The sequence below is a fragment of the Hordeum vulgare genome, chromosome 3H (genome assembly GCF_904849725.1).
Source record: "Hordeum vulgare subsp. vulgare chromosome 3H, MorexV3_pseudomolecules_assembly, whole genome shotgun sequence".
Taxonomy (NCBI): Eukaryota; Viridiplantae; Streptophyta; class Magnoliopsida; order Poales; family Poaceae; genus Hordeum; species Hordeum vulgare.
The window spans coordinates 422,568,439-422,583,475 of NC_058520.1; the positions used below are offsets into that span (position 1 = coordinate 422,568,439).

Genomic DNA, 15,037 nt, shown 5'->3' on the forward strand with positions numbered 1-15,037 from the left:
AGGGAGTAGTTATCAAAAAACGTGTATGTCAGATGTTCGGAACATCCACAGACCACGCTTGGGATTCAGCACACCGAGCAGTGCATTAAGGACGTAAGCCTTTCTCTGCAGCAATGAGGACAATCCTTAGTTAACGGACCCAGTCCGCATAATTGCTACTTCTATCTTTCAACTAAGTTTTTCTCTAGGAACATATCAAAAACCGTAGAGCTATAGCGCAAGCATAATTTGCAAAGACCTTTTGACTATGTTCATGATAATTAAGTTCATTTAATCAAATTATTCAATGAACTCCCACTCAGATCGACATCCCTCTAGTCATCCAAGTGAAACATGATCCACGTCGACTAGCCCGCGTCCGATCATCACGTGAGACGGACTAGTCATCAATGGTGAGCATCTCCATGCTGATCGTATCAACTATAGGACTCATGTTCGACCTTTTGGTCTCCCGTATTCGAGGCCATGTCTGTACATGCTAGGCTCGTCGAGTCGACCTAAGTGTTCTGCGTGTGTAAACTGGCTTACACCCGTTGTATGCGAACGTTAGAATCTATCACACCCGATCATCACGTGGTGCTGTGAAACAACGATCCTTCGCAATGGTGCACACTTAGGGGAATACTTTCTCAAAAAATTTATGATGGATCATCTTATCGTTGCTACCGTCATTCTAAGCAATAAGATGTAAAACATGATAAACATCACATGCAATCATATAGTGACATGATATGGCCATTATCATCTTGCTCCTTGGATCTCCATCTTCGGGGCACCATGATCATCATCATCACCGGCATGACACCATGATATCCATCATTGTCTTTGTGAAGTCGTCATGCCAATCTATTACTTCTACTACTATAGCTAACGTTTAGCAATAAAGTAAAGTAATCACATGGCGTTTGCATCTCATACAATAAATTAAGACAACTCTTATGGCTCATGTCGGTTGTCATATTCATCGACATGCTAGTCGTGAATCCTATTACAAGAACATGATCAATCTCATACATCACACATGTAACATCACATTCTTTCGGCCATATCACATCACATAGCATACCCTGCAAAAACAAGTTAGACGTCCTCTAATTGTTGTTGCAAGTTTTACATGGCTGATTTGGGTTTCTAGCAAGAACGCTTCTTACCTACGTGATAGCCACAACGTTGATATGCCAATGCTATTTACCCTTCATAAGGACCCTCTTCATCGAATCCGATCCGACTAAAGTGGGAGAGACAGACACCTGCTAGCCACCTTATGCAACAAGTCCATGTCAGTCGGTGGAACCTGTCTCACATAAGCGTACGTGTAAGGTCAGTCCGGGCCGCTTCATCCCACGATGCCACCTAATCAAGATAAGACTAGTTACGGCAATCAATTGACATATTCAGCGCCCACAACTTTTGTGTTCTACTCGTGCATAGAATCTACGCATAGAACCTTGGCTCGGATGCCACTGTTGGGGAACGCAGTAATTTCAAAACAATTCCTACGCCAAACAAGGATCTATCTATGGAGAAACCAGCAACGAGTAATGGGGTAGAGCATCTTCATACCTTTGAAGATTGCTAAGGGGAAGCGTTACTGGAACGCGGTCGATGGAGTCGTACTCGCAGCGATTCAGATTGCGGTGTGATTCCGATCTACGTGCCGAACCACAGCACCTCCGCGTTCAACACACGTACAGCCCGGCGACGTCTCCCGCACCTTAATCCAGCAAGGAGGAGGGAGAGGTTGAGGGAGAGCTACGGCAGCGTGACGGCGCGGTGGCGGTGGAGCTACGAGGGATTCCGACGGAGCTTCTCCAAGCTGCGCGGAAGAGGAGGAAAAACCGGGCTACCTGGAGAGGGAGGAAACGATTTCTGTGTGTTCTCCAAAGGCCAAACCCTCCACTATAAATAGGGGGAGAGGGAGGGGCGCCCCCTTTAGGGTTCCCACCCCAAGGGGGTGCGGCCGCCCCCATCTAGGGATGGTGGTGGCGGCCAGGAAGGGAGGGGGTGTGGCGCACCCCAGATGGGCCTTGGGCCCATCTGCTTTAGGGTTCCCCCCCTTCCCTCTCAACCTGCGCCTTGGGCCTTGGTGGGAGGTGCACCAGCCCACTCTCGGCTGGTTCCCTTCCACCTTTTGGCCCATGTCACCCTTTGGGGCTGGTGGCCCCTCCCGGTGGACCCCCGGAACCCTTCCGATGGTCCCCGTACGTTACCGGTGATGCCCGAAACATTTTCGGTGTCCAAAACCCCTCATCCTATATATCAATCTTCACCTCCGGACCATTCCGGAGCTCCTCGTGACCAAGGCCGGCTCAACGATTTCGAAGGCCCCGGGGCAAACTCATCAATGGGCCCAATCAAGATTTTAGACTAAGAACATATAACACAAGAAAATAGAGTCGCCCACCACAGTTTTATAGACATAGAGACATAGTTTTGATCTGAATTCTGAAATTACCTATCCTGCCTGCTAATCTTGGTCGTCTTTTCCTGCCCAAGATTTCTTGCCGAGACGGACACAACGTCGGGCGGGGCGGGGATATCAGGGACAGGGATGCAGTGCAGTCAGGCCGTCGGGCGAGTGGACGAGACGGCGAGTGCACGAAGGGCGACGACGAGTGGATCAGGAAAACGAAAAGACGAGCGAAAACACGGAACTGCCGCCGTGCGATCAGGAAGACCAAAACACGATTCCCTTCCGTAGTTCCGTGCGTGGATGGTTGCCTTCCTGGGCTGGTTGTACGCCTTGGTAGACAAGCCTTTTTTCTCTCTACTCTCACCTATACATACGTATTCTCTACAAAATATGGGCCCCTATTTCGGCCGGGCCCCGGGCCGTCGCCCCTGCTGCCCTGGGCCAGAGCCGGCCCTGCTCGTGACGTCCAGGATCTCATCCGGGACTCCTAACAACCTTCACTGACCTCATACACTATTCCCATATAACCCTGGCGTCATCGAACCTTAAGTGTGTAGACCCTACGGGTTCGGGAAGCATGCAGACATGACCGAGACACTCTCCGGTCAATAACCAATAGAGGGGTCTGGATATCCATATTGGTTCCCACATGTTCCAGGATGATCTCATCGGATGAACCACGATGTCAAGGATGCACTTAATCCTGTATGCAGTTCCCTTTGTCTATCGGTATGATACTTGCCCGAGATTCAATCATCGGTATCCCCATACCTTGTTCAATCTCGTTATCGTCAAGTCTCTTTACTCGTTTCGTAGCACATCATCCCGTGGCTAACTCCTTAGTCACACTGAGCTCATTATGATGTTGTTCTATCGAGTGGGCCCATAGATACCTCTCCGTCACATAGAGTGACAAATCCCGGTCTCGATTCGTACCAACCCAACGGACACTTTTGGAGATACCCGTAGTGCACCTCTATAGTCACCCAGTTACGTTTTGACGTTTGATACACCCAAAGCACTCCTACGGTATCCGGGAGTTGCACAATCTCACGGTCTAAGGAAAAGATACTTGACATTAGAAAAGCTTTAGCATACGAACAATACGATCTAGTGCTATGTTTAGGATTGGGTCTTGTTCATCACATCATTCTCCTAATGATGTGATCCCGTTATCAATGACATCCAATGTCCATGATGAGGAAACCATGATCATCCATTGATCAACGAGCTAGCCAACTAGAGGCTCACTAGGGACACATTGTGATCTATGTATTCACACATGTATTATGGTTTTCGGTTAATACACTTATAGCATGAATAATAGGCAATTATCATGAACTGGAAATATAATAATAACCATTTTATTATTGCCTCTAGGGCACATTTCCAACATCTAGGGCATAATTCCAACGGGTAGTGCCAACATATAAACTTTGTAAAATTTTCCATCTTCTTTAGTAGAGGGGCCATGGAAAATACTTAGTTGGAGATCAAAGGTTTGCTTTAAATGAGAAATATTTGGGCATGCCTTTAGATATTGGGAGTTTGAAAAATGGTGCCTTCAAATACCTCAAGGATCGTTTGTGGAGTAAAGTGTAGGGATGGATAGAGAAAACCATGTCTATTGCAGGTAAAGAGGTTTTAATCAAAGAAGTTGGTCATGCCTTACTTGTCTTCTCTATCTCATTCTTCAAACTTCCAAGGGGTTTATGTAAACACCTGAATATGCTAATAAGGAAATTTTGGTGGGGCAGTAGGGACGGTAACCACAAGGCACATTGGGTGTCGTGGAAGGGCACGACACAACAAAAGGGAGTGGATGACTTAGGATTCAAGGACTTTGAATCTTTTAACCTTGCGATGCTAGCACGACATGTATGTCGTCTACTTCAAAATCTGGAGTCCCTAAGTGTTCGCTTGTTGAAAGACATATATTTCCCCAATACCATGATCTTGCATGCAACATTGGGCGCCATCCAAACCAGATTTGGAGGGTGATTACTAAAGGTAGAGACGCACTTAAACATGGTTTGATTCAGTGCATTATTAATGGCGAAACAACGCGCATCTGGGAGGATACCTGACTACTAAGAGATTAAACGATAAAGCCCTATGATTTCTTAGTTGCCAACTCGACAACTATGATTTCAGAGCTCAGTGATCATACAACTGCAACATGGGATAAGCATCATGTCGATGAGGTCTTCTTGGTGATGGACACCCGAACTATTCTAGGAAACCCAACGTGTACCCGCAACATCCCAGATTTCTGGAGCTAGAACTTCAAAAAGAACGGAAACTTCGTAGTCAAATCAACCTATCGGATGTTGGTTGCAACGATATAAAGGTGGGAGGCCTAGCTAGAGGTACAACAGGCTCCTCTACCGTGACAGTCGAGGAAGGGTCGTGCAAAAACTTTATGGAAAACTCAAGTGACATCCAAGATTAGAATGTTCCTATGGAGACTCTCAAAACCCTCATTGCCAAGTTAAGACGTGAGGGCTCATAGACACATGCCAGATAATCTGTATTGCGGGGTGTGTGGGTGAAGGGAACAATATGGTTGCTAGAGGAGGGGTGAATAGGCAACTGCCAAATTTTAGCTTTTTTTAACAAATTAGATTTAGCAACAAATAGGTTGTCTAGATATGCAACTAGGTGGGCAACCTATGTGATTCTAACAACAACAACAACAACAACAACAACAACAACAACAACAACAACAACAACAACAACGACGACGACGACGACGACGACAACAACAATCAAGCAAGCAAGTAATAAGCACAAAGTAAAGGTAAGAAGTAACCACAAGTGAAACTGATGAAAACGAGAATGTGTTACCGAAGTTCCTTCCCTTCGAGGGGAACTACGTCTCCATTGGAGCGGTGTGGAGGTAGAATGCTCCCCAAGATGCCACTAAGGCCACCATATTATCCTCACGCCCTCACACAATGCGAGATGCCGTGATTCCACTTGTGGTGCCCTTAAAGGCGGCGACCGAACCTTTACAAACATGGTTGGGGAAATATCCACAACTTAATTGGAGGCTCCTAACACCACCACGAAGTTTCACCATAATGGATTGTGGCTCCGAGGTGACTTCAACCGTCTAGGGTGCTCAAACACCCAAGAGTAACAAGATCCACAAGGGATTAATGGGGGATCAAATTTCTCTTGATGGAAGTGTAGATCAAGTCTTTCTCAAGCAAACCCTAGAAGATCAACATGTTGTGTTGGCTAGGGAGTGAGATCGGGCGAAAATGGAGCATAGGGTTAGGAGAGGTAGTCTTCTTCAGGAAGAATACCCCTTTTATATAGTGGGAGGACAAATCCAACTGTTATCCCCATTCAACCCGAACACAAGTGATACTACCGCTCATGAGAGCAGTATTACCGCTTGGGCGATAGAGCCAGCCACACAGTGTAATGGCACGAGGCCAAGAGGCGGTAGTGCCGCCGAAGCGGTACTACCGCTCTCCCCAATCGTACTACCTCTGGGGTTGCAGTGCAACAGCCCATGGACACAGATAGGAAGGAGGGATGAAGGTAGTTCCTCCTAAGAGGTACTACCGCTGCCCAGAGTGATGCCATCACAGATAATAGGTAGTACCGCTTCCTACTACCGCTCTTAGTTCGCTCAGGGTTCCAGGCCTAGAAGGAAGGGTGGTAGTGGCACAGTAGTAACAGCGGTACTACCGCACCGTACTACCGGCCAGAAACCGCTCAACCCGACACGAAAAATGTCGAGACATCAAAGCCAACGGTACAACACGCGACACTGGGCAAGGGCACTACCGCCCATAAGAGGTACTACCAGTGCCCAGAGCGATACTACCGTAGATAAGAGGTAATACCACTGCCCAGAGCGGTACTACCGCTTGGTTCCTTCCGAACTAGCACAAAGACAACGTCGGAGCTCCAAAGATGCGGGAAAGGAACATGGGTGCAAAAGAATGTGTACCTGTTGATTCCACCCAAACCTTTTTGATGTGGACCCTCGCTTAATAGTTTGGTTCTCCTACGACTCAAATCCACCGAAAATGAAATGCATGAAAGAAACCATCTTCACTCTAATCCACCGAGGGCCAAGAATTTTCTTGTGCCATATGATGAAATATTTGAAAGGCTTAATGCACACGATTAGTCCGTAAATGCATTGTCATCAATCACCAAAACCACTAGGGTGAAAATATGCCCTTACAGTGGGTCATCAGATTCGTGGAGGCACTCTTTGATTAATTGTACAACATCTAGATGCAACTAGGATCTAGTTGATGAGGATCTTCAATAGAAACTAGTGTCCACAACCGAACCAAATATCAAGGAGTGGCTTTTCACACTTATAGACTTACTGCATTATCTCTTCGTGCTACTTTCAGTCACCCTATGGGAAATATGGTCAACTCGATGCAAGGCGATTCATGAAGGAATTTTTCAAACTCTGCAAGCTACTCATTCCTTTTTCATAAGCTTTGTTGCCGAGCTTGAAATGATCACAAAGAAGCAAACAACCAACACAATGGGAGGCATACCACAACCTCCAACTTGTCGACCAAAGGCACCTCCAATTGGCTACGTTAAAATCCATGTAGATGTGGGACTTAGAAGCCGAAGAGGAGGATCGGCCACGATAGTAAGTCGTGATAGACAAGGACGGTGTCAACTCGACTTCGGTCATTGCCGGTGTCAAGGACCCGGCCATATTGGAGGCTATAGCATGCACAAAAGCTTTGGCCCTTGAAGAAGATCATCATTTGCATAATTTCGTTATTGCGTCAGATTCTAAACAGATGGCAACATATATCGCTAAAGGAAACAGTAGAAAATATGTTTCTCATAGTTCACGAGATTACCCTTAGAGCAACACTTTTTCAGTGTAATTTAACTTTTGCAGGTCATGTTATCAACACGGAAGCATATAGTCTAGCCAAGTATCCTCTTTTTCTTGGTCAAGGGCGTCACGTCTGGTTGGACCAACCCCATGATCCAAATTCTATCCCACACATTATTGCTTCTGTTGAATAAACTTTGATTTACCCCTCAACAAAAAAGCCTACCCAGCTCGTGAGAAGTTCAAAAAGGTGAATCGACTTGCTCCTTTGCTCATGAAAATGAGGGACTCGGCGACGAGACACTCGCGACTGTGCGCCTATTACCATAGCTACTTCAGCCATCGGTGGAATGTGGAGTGCAGAGTACCGAAGATCGTCCGGCAAGAGAGATGGCACATGACGTGGCCTTATGTCAGGCATGCTACGGTCACGATCGAAAACGCAAGCGTGAAGGCCAAGGCGGTGACTCCTCCCATGGGAATTCAACTCCGGCTCGGCGGACAGTGGCTCTTTAGTGCTGGCGTTGGCAAACTGCCTAGTAGCCACGCGAACATCACCGGCAAGTATCCTAACTGCGCAACCCACAACTAGGAGGCCAAAAATAGGGGCAAACTGTCAACCGCGAGGGCTACCCATGGCACGTGACAACTAGGTAAGTCGTTCTCTATTAACTACGTTAATTTTGCAATTGAATACTGAGTGTGTCCAATCTTAGTTATGCTTTTTCAAATTTCAGAATTGAGTAGATTTTTTGTTACACTGGAAGAAATTCACAATTGGAATCATCGGAAGATCCACAACCAAGTGGTGAACATGAACATAATATGATCAGTGTTGAGTCTATGACAATGACATCGGTGTCAAAAGGTTTGATTGTGTGGCTACTCTTTAGCGGGTTATTTGGTGTTGTGTTTTTTTTTTTACTTTCATATGTTATAGGAAAGATTAGTGTTTATATTGCACATGACATTATCTAAATATATAATACTTGTGGTGCTTGATAGACCAAAGTAAACTTTAGTTTACAACGTGTCCTGGCTTTGGCAATTCGCTAACTCCGCCTCTGGGCACTATACATTGTTCAATGAATCCTTCCTTTAATTGCCGTGAAGTTTGTAGCAGACAGTTTGGGAGGACGATTTAAGCAAGAGTTGTACGTGATTCAGTCATTCAGTGCACTCACGACAACCAGGATGCAGTACCATGCTACACGGTAGTCTCAATTGACTTTGCATTTTCAGCCAGAGGCACTAGTGGTACCTGATCACAAGAAAGCTCTAGTCGCCTTGCCGAAAGACCTCTTCAACCCCAGTGGGAAGTCAACGGAAGTTAGTTGACACTCCCTTAGTCTAAAATATAAGGTGTATTGATTTATTTTTTCAAAGACAAACATGTGCATGTCTGACCAAATATTTAGACAAAAACATATATCTACAATATCAAATATATACCATTTGATCCATCATGAAAAGTATTTTTGTATTTTACCTAGGATCTAATAACGCCCGAACGTTCAATTTTTGACCAAACCAAATCAAACGTTTTTTACGGCAATTTTGGTGACACGAGGATGACAAGTTTAATTGACATGCATAGCAAATCCATACTCGGTGTATTTTTTCAAGAAAATTGTTGTGTGTGTCAACTAAACTTTTCATCCATGCGTCACTAAAATTGCCATCGAAAACATTCAATTTGCCATGGTTAAATCCCGAACGTTCATGATTTATCATTTCTGTTTATCTATTATTAGGTATTGCAGATATTAATATTTTATTCTATATTCTTTGTAAAAACATCCAAATATTTGATTTTTACGAAAAAATATGCACCTTATATTCTAGGACTGAGGGAGTAGATAGCAATGGGCTTGACCGCGTGAGCACCAATCTCACAAGGGTATTCCTCCCGGCTGGAGTAGAATTGCTTGCCTTGTCAAGGCCCAAGCTTGGCCAAGAATTAGTCCGAGCCCCAGGAATTACAACGGGAAACCCAGAAGGCAGAACGGACAGCGGGGATGTCACAAGGATGTCATACAGATCAAGGCCTATCCAACGTGAAGAAACTTCTATGCTACTTCAAATCTCTTCAAGGAAGATGGAGAAGCATAGTGAAGTGCTACAAGAAAGAAAGAAATAACAAACTACGAGTACTACTGTACTTGGTTACAATGATCATATAACATATCCCTAGTATATCAATACTCCTTGTGCAAGGGACCTATTAGGAACATGTATTTAGTTTTGCCTTGCACGCAAGTATAAGAAGATTCCCAGACCGGAATAAAATAAAACAAGCATGATCTTTAATTTGGCATTGCGTGACATTTCAGGGGACAGTGACAATACCATGATAATGCAGAAGTCCATGGCTCCATGCTAAGGATCGCTGGCACCATGGCTATCAGGGCATTATGCAGGCGGCCTAACCACTTGTGGCTTGTCCACCTCCCCTTCTTTTTTCTAACAAGTTGTCCACCTCTTCAAGTGGGCAATAGCTACCATAGCATGTCAAAGACGGCATAACATAAACACACAAAAAGAAAATATAGCTCAAGCTTGCTAAATGATTATCATCGCTGCCCAGAGGAAGAAAAATGTTTTAGCGATGCCGGTTTTTTTTTCAAGATCACCCCAGAGAGGGGCAGGGGTTTTATAAGGAAAATTGGACCCGAAAACCCAACATTCTCGGCTAATCAGGGAAAACCGAATGAAAACCCACAAAGAAAGAAAAAAGAAAACGAGAAAAAGAGACACAAGAACTAGGGGATAGGGACGAGACAAAAACTAATGCTGACGCCGATTCAATCAAGGATTAGCATCTCATAACCAGCTCAATAGCAACATCATCAAGGTCCATAATAAACTAATGCTCAGAAAACAATGCCAATATGAAACAAAAGGACAATCATAAATTGCAAAAAATCAGAAATAAAACCACGGGACAAACTATTTTCCACCGTGCATCTTACGTCAATTTGGACTTCAAACTTCCTAAAAAGGACAACTTCAAAATAGGAAAAAAATCCCATTACAGTCCTCTGTCTAGAAGCTGCCGCGACTGACTGAGATAAGATAGTCGTCATAAAGAAAAAATAACCTATCCGCATGTTAGACCAAGAAACTGAAGCATGAGTTCAAATTGGACTCTATGAAAGGGCCTTCGCAGCAAGTGGGAAATTAATTACGACCACACGCATACATACATGATGAAAAGAGCAAGCATAAATGGAAGCAGTACCTTCGGCCAAACAACTCGCTGAACACCAAGAAAAATGAACACATTCCTCTTCCTTATCATTCTTCCATTGCTCACCGCTCTGCCATGCTCATATTCTCAGTCGACGCTAAGCACTGGCTCATCCTTATCTGTAGAAGAGCATAGGCAGACCTTCCTTACCTCACCAAATGATGATTTCTCTTGCGGCTTCCATGAAGTTGGAGAGAATGCATTCACCTTCTCTATCTGGTTCAGCACCACCATGGAAAAGACTGTTGTATGGTCTGCAAACCCCAGGTCCTTCGTGAATGGCCATGGTTCCATGGTGTCTCTGAACCATAATGGAAACTTGGTCCTCACTGATGTTAATGGCACCGTAACTTGGGAGAGCAAGACAAGCTCTGGCAAGGGCACGGTGGCTTCTCTTCTTGACACTGGCAACCTCGTAATCAAAGGCTCCACTGGTGCAATTTTGTGGGAAAGCTTCTCTTCACCAACAGATACATTGCTGCCTTTGCAGAATTTCACAAAAAATACAAGGCTGGTCTCCAGTTATTACAGCCTTTATTTTGACAATGACAATGTGCTACGCCTCATGTATGACAGTCCAGAAATATCAAGTATCTATTGGCCAAGTGCAGACTACACAGTGCGTCAAAATGGGCGGACTAGCTACAACAGCTCTAGGATTGCAGTCCTCGACACTGAAGGATTTTTCCTCTCAAGTGATGGGCTGAATGTCAAGGCTTCTGATTGGGGTAATGGAGTCAAGAGAAGGCTGACAATTGGTTCTGATGGAAACCTCAGAATGTACAGTCTGAATGTGTCAAATGGGAGTTGGATAGTATCATGGCAGGCTATAGCAAAACTGTGTGATGTGCATGGGCTGTGTGGAAAAAATGGGATATGTGAATTCTTGCCAAGTTTCAGGTGTTCATGTCCCCCAGGATATGAGATGACCGATCCGCAAAACTGGAACAAAGGTTGCAAGCCACAATTCAGTAAAAGCTGCAGCAAAGCAGAAGAGTATGACTTCATCAAGCTCCCACAAACCGACTTTTATGGCTTTGATCTGACCAATAATGTGTCCTCACTTGAAGAATGTAAAAAGACATGCTTGAACATTTGCTCCTGCTCAGCTCTCACGTACAAGGTGGGATATGGACTTTGCTACACCAAAGCTGTACTCTTCAATGGTTACAGCTCCCCAAATTTTCCTGGCGACAACTATATCAAACTACCCAAGAATATGAGCATCTCCAGACAATCTCGTCTTACATGCAATCCGGATATTCCAGTGATTGTACAAGGATCGGCAAGTATGTATGGAATGGATGATGTCAACAAGAGTTATACAATTTATTATGTGTTTGCAGCAATACTGGGAGCTCTAGTCTTGCTCTTTATCGGTACAAGCTGGTCGTTTCTTTACAGCAAGCAAAACATACCTAAGTCAATGGAAGAAGGCTATAGGACTGTAATGAGCCAGTTCAGGATGTTCATCTATAGGGAATTAAGGGAAGCGACTGGAAAGTTCAAGGAAGAGATTGGAAGAGGGGGCTCTGGAATTGTTTACAGAGGCGTACTTGAAGATAAGAGAGTTGTGGCAGTGAAGAACTTAACTAGCGTTTCACATAGTGAGGAGGAATTCTGGGCAGAAATGAATATAATCGGAAGGATCAACCATATGAATTTAGTACGGATGTGGGGTTTTTGCTCTGAGGGTCAACACAAACTGCTGGTGTACGAGTATGTGGAGAATGAATCACTTGACAAGTTTATATTTGGTAATCTAAGTGCTGAGAGATTACTGGCATGGAGCCAACGATTCAAAATAGCACTAGGAACAGCAAGAGGCTTGGCGTACCTCCATCATGAGTGCCTTGAGTGGGTAATCCATTGTGATATAAAGCCAGAGAACATACTCCTGACCCGAGACTTCGAAGCAAAGATAGCAGACTTCGGACTAGCCAAACTCTCAAAGAGAGACAGTTCCAGTTTCAATCTCACCCACATGAGAGGAACAATGGGCTACATGGCGCCAGAGTGGGCACTGAATTTGCCGATCGATGCAAAGGTTGATGTATACAGTTATGGGGTTGTACTTCTCGAAATTGTGACTGGAAATAGGATCTCAAGTGGGATTACAGTGGATGGGAAAGAGGTGGAGTTTATACAGTTTGTGCATGCAGTTAAAGAATTGCTGGGGAGTGGAGATGTCAAGGTTATAGCTGATGCTAGACTGAATGGCCATTTCAATCCTGAGCAAGTGGCGGTAATGATGAAATTGGCTCTATCTTGTCTCGAAGAAAGAAACAGCAGACCTACAATGAATGAAATTGTAAAAGCTCTACTGGCATGTGATGACGAAGACAATCACCCAGCCTACTCACGGTGACCGGCAATAAACAACAGTGTATTAATTGCAAGAAGAAGAATTGGTCTAGTATATTGTTTGATATTTGAAAGTAAAAGAAAATGTTGCTAGAGAAAATGTCAGGTTGTGTAAATCTTTCTGTAGATGGAACACTAACTGCACTATATTGAATGTTTTTTTTTATATGAACTCCTGCATGAAACATAGTGGGCTCATTTGTGTAGTTTTTCCTTCAGAAGAAAAAAGAATTTAGTCTGCTTACTGTTTGATCTTTTAGAGCATGTAACAACTTCCAAAGATTCGTGCTGTTTTTTCAAAAATTCGTTCTTCCATTCGAGATCCCTTAGGTGCAACCATGAGAGACCGCGTGACTCTTATTAGTAAATAGCCAGTTAACAACTCACAACATTCACTCATGGAAATCTTGTACAAATATACGATACTGATAAATGTGACCGATATCTCAAAGGAAATTTGCTAGCTAAAATACTCGCACAAACCATTTCAGCTATTACTTTCTTGCTAAATTAGCAGTGGAATACTGACTTGAATGGTCCATCTATCTAGTACTATGGCAACACTACATTTTGGCACAAATTTATGGTCGAAGTTTCAGCTGGTAACATAATCAATAAAGTGATCCAGTCATCCTTGGACTACATTATTAGTCACGGTGGTAAAAAGTACAAATCGAGCACCAGGGCCAAATTATTTTTCCCCGCAAAATGGGAAAACTTTAGCACTTATAACTGTATCAGCTTAACTGGTCTTTCAGGACACTGTTCAATTTCTGAATGTCTACAATCCTTGGGAGTAGCAAAAGTGACTGATTTAGCTTCCTGTTCAGAAAGAGTGCAAATGTGCACATGTGTATTGGGCCTTAGTGCTCTCGGGTCTCCATGTCGATGCAATGAATTACCAAGGTTGTACATGTTAAAAGAACAATCAGCAGACAGGAGAAAGGCACTATTGAAAATACGGAAAGGGTATATACCATGGTGGGTTCTTCTTTCAGTCTAGAACAAAATGATGAAGATTCTTGTAGCGTTGTAGTCGGACGGCCATGGCAGCTGGGGTGATACCGGGGGCAGGCCAGGGCGCGCAGGGCGGCGGGGGAGCCGTGAGGGAGAAAACCGGGACCTGAGCGCGGGGGACAGAGCCGACGGGCGGCCTGGTCGGGGCGCGCGGCGCGGAGGAGCGAGACGGCAGGGGCGTGGAACTGGGGAAGGCCGGGACCGGGAGCGCGGGGGCGGCGGAGGCGTGCACGAGTTTTTTTTGTTGTTGTTGTTCTGAGAACAACGAGCTGCGGAGCTGAATCGGGTTACATCGTGGATGCGGTGCGTGCATTTAACTTTCTTTTTTTTTTTTTTTTTTTTTTTTGCGATGAGCTTGGCCTGGAATAGAAAGCTTTGTCGCCCCTGGTGATGTTCGATGAATTGGGGCGCGGCTATGCCTCGCTCGCTGCGAGGAGTGCAACTAGTTAAATCATCTCTAGATTCTAAAAAAAAAAGTTAAATCATCTCTAGCATCCTCAGCATTTCCATAAAAATGCAAACTGTAAAATTGAGATACAGATAAAAAATGTATTTTAAAGATCTATTTTAGCTATGGCCGAATAAAAACTGTAAAACAAAGTGTAAATCTGGAATAAAGAGCTCCTTCCTTCGGTCCGGCGGCTACTGCCCCTTCCTCCAGCCGGTTGTGCCGGCCATGCCGGTCTCGTCCAACTCCGTCGGCCGCGCCCCGTCGCCCGTCGGTCATGCCTCATCGTCCATCAGCTGCGCCCCATCCCTGTCGGTCGCGCCCCATCACCACGCGCAGTCGCGCCCAGCCTCGCCGGCCACGGCTTGTCGCCCACTGGCCATGCCCCATTCCCGACGACACTGTCCTGCTCTGTTGCCAGCCGTGTCGGCCGAGTCGTGCCCCTTTGTCGGCTGTGTCGGGAGGATACCGATAGCCAGGCTGAGGTCATGGAAGGCCACGGCGAGGTCGAGCTCGTCCAATTCGAATCGGCGATGATCGATTGCAGCGTCCAGCGCCCTTTTCCAGTGTGTGGTGATGAATTCTGACGAGTTTAGGGAGGATTCCGGCAAACTCCACGGTGGCGTGTTTCCTCCGATGAGATTTGACCAGTATACAGGGTCCCCTTGGTTCGGCCTTTCAATCTTCAAATATAAGGGTTTCGGGTGT

At 45.1% G+C, this 15,037-nt stretch overlaps 1 protein-coding gene and 1 long non-coding RNA gene across 2 annotated transcripts; one reads left to right on the forward strand and one right to left on the reverse strand.

The window, feature by feature from the left end:
* The first annotated feature begins 8,137 nt into the window (after positions 1-8,137).
* Positions 8,138-13,070, forward strand: LOC123444067 (putative receptor protein kinase ZmPK1). Its single transcript, XM_045120673.1, has one exon. It carries the CDS (start codon positions 10,526-10,528, stop codon positions 12,866-12,868), a length of 2,343 nt encoding a protein of 780 aa, XP_044976608.1. The 5' UTR covers positions 8,138-10,525; the 3' UTR covers positions 12,869-13,070.
* A 387-nt stretch (positions 13,071-13,457) lies between these two features.
* On the reverse strand, positions 13,458-14,149 carry LOC123444068. Its single transcript, XR_006630940.1, has 2 exons — positions 13,842-14,149; positions 13,458-13,742 (listed from the first exon to the last, which is right to left on the reverse strand). It is a non-coding gene; the product is annotated as an uncharacterized LOC123444068 (long non-coding RNA).
* Positions 14,150-15,037: the final 888 nt, after the last annotated feature.

What these genes read in the sequence shown, in the direction of transcription:
- LOC123444067 (XM_045120673.1), top strand. Translation starts at nt 10,526, where the DNA reads ATGAACACATTCCTCTTCCTTATCATTCTTCCATTGCTCACCGCTCTG.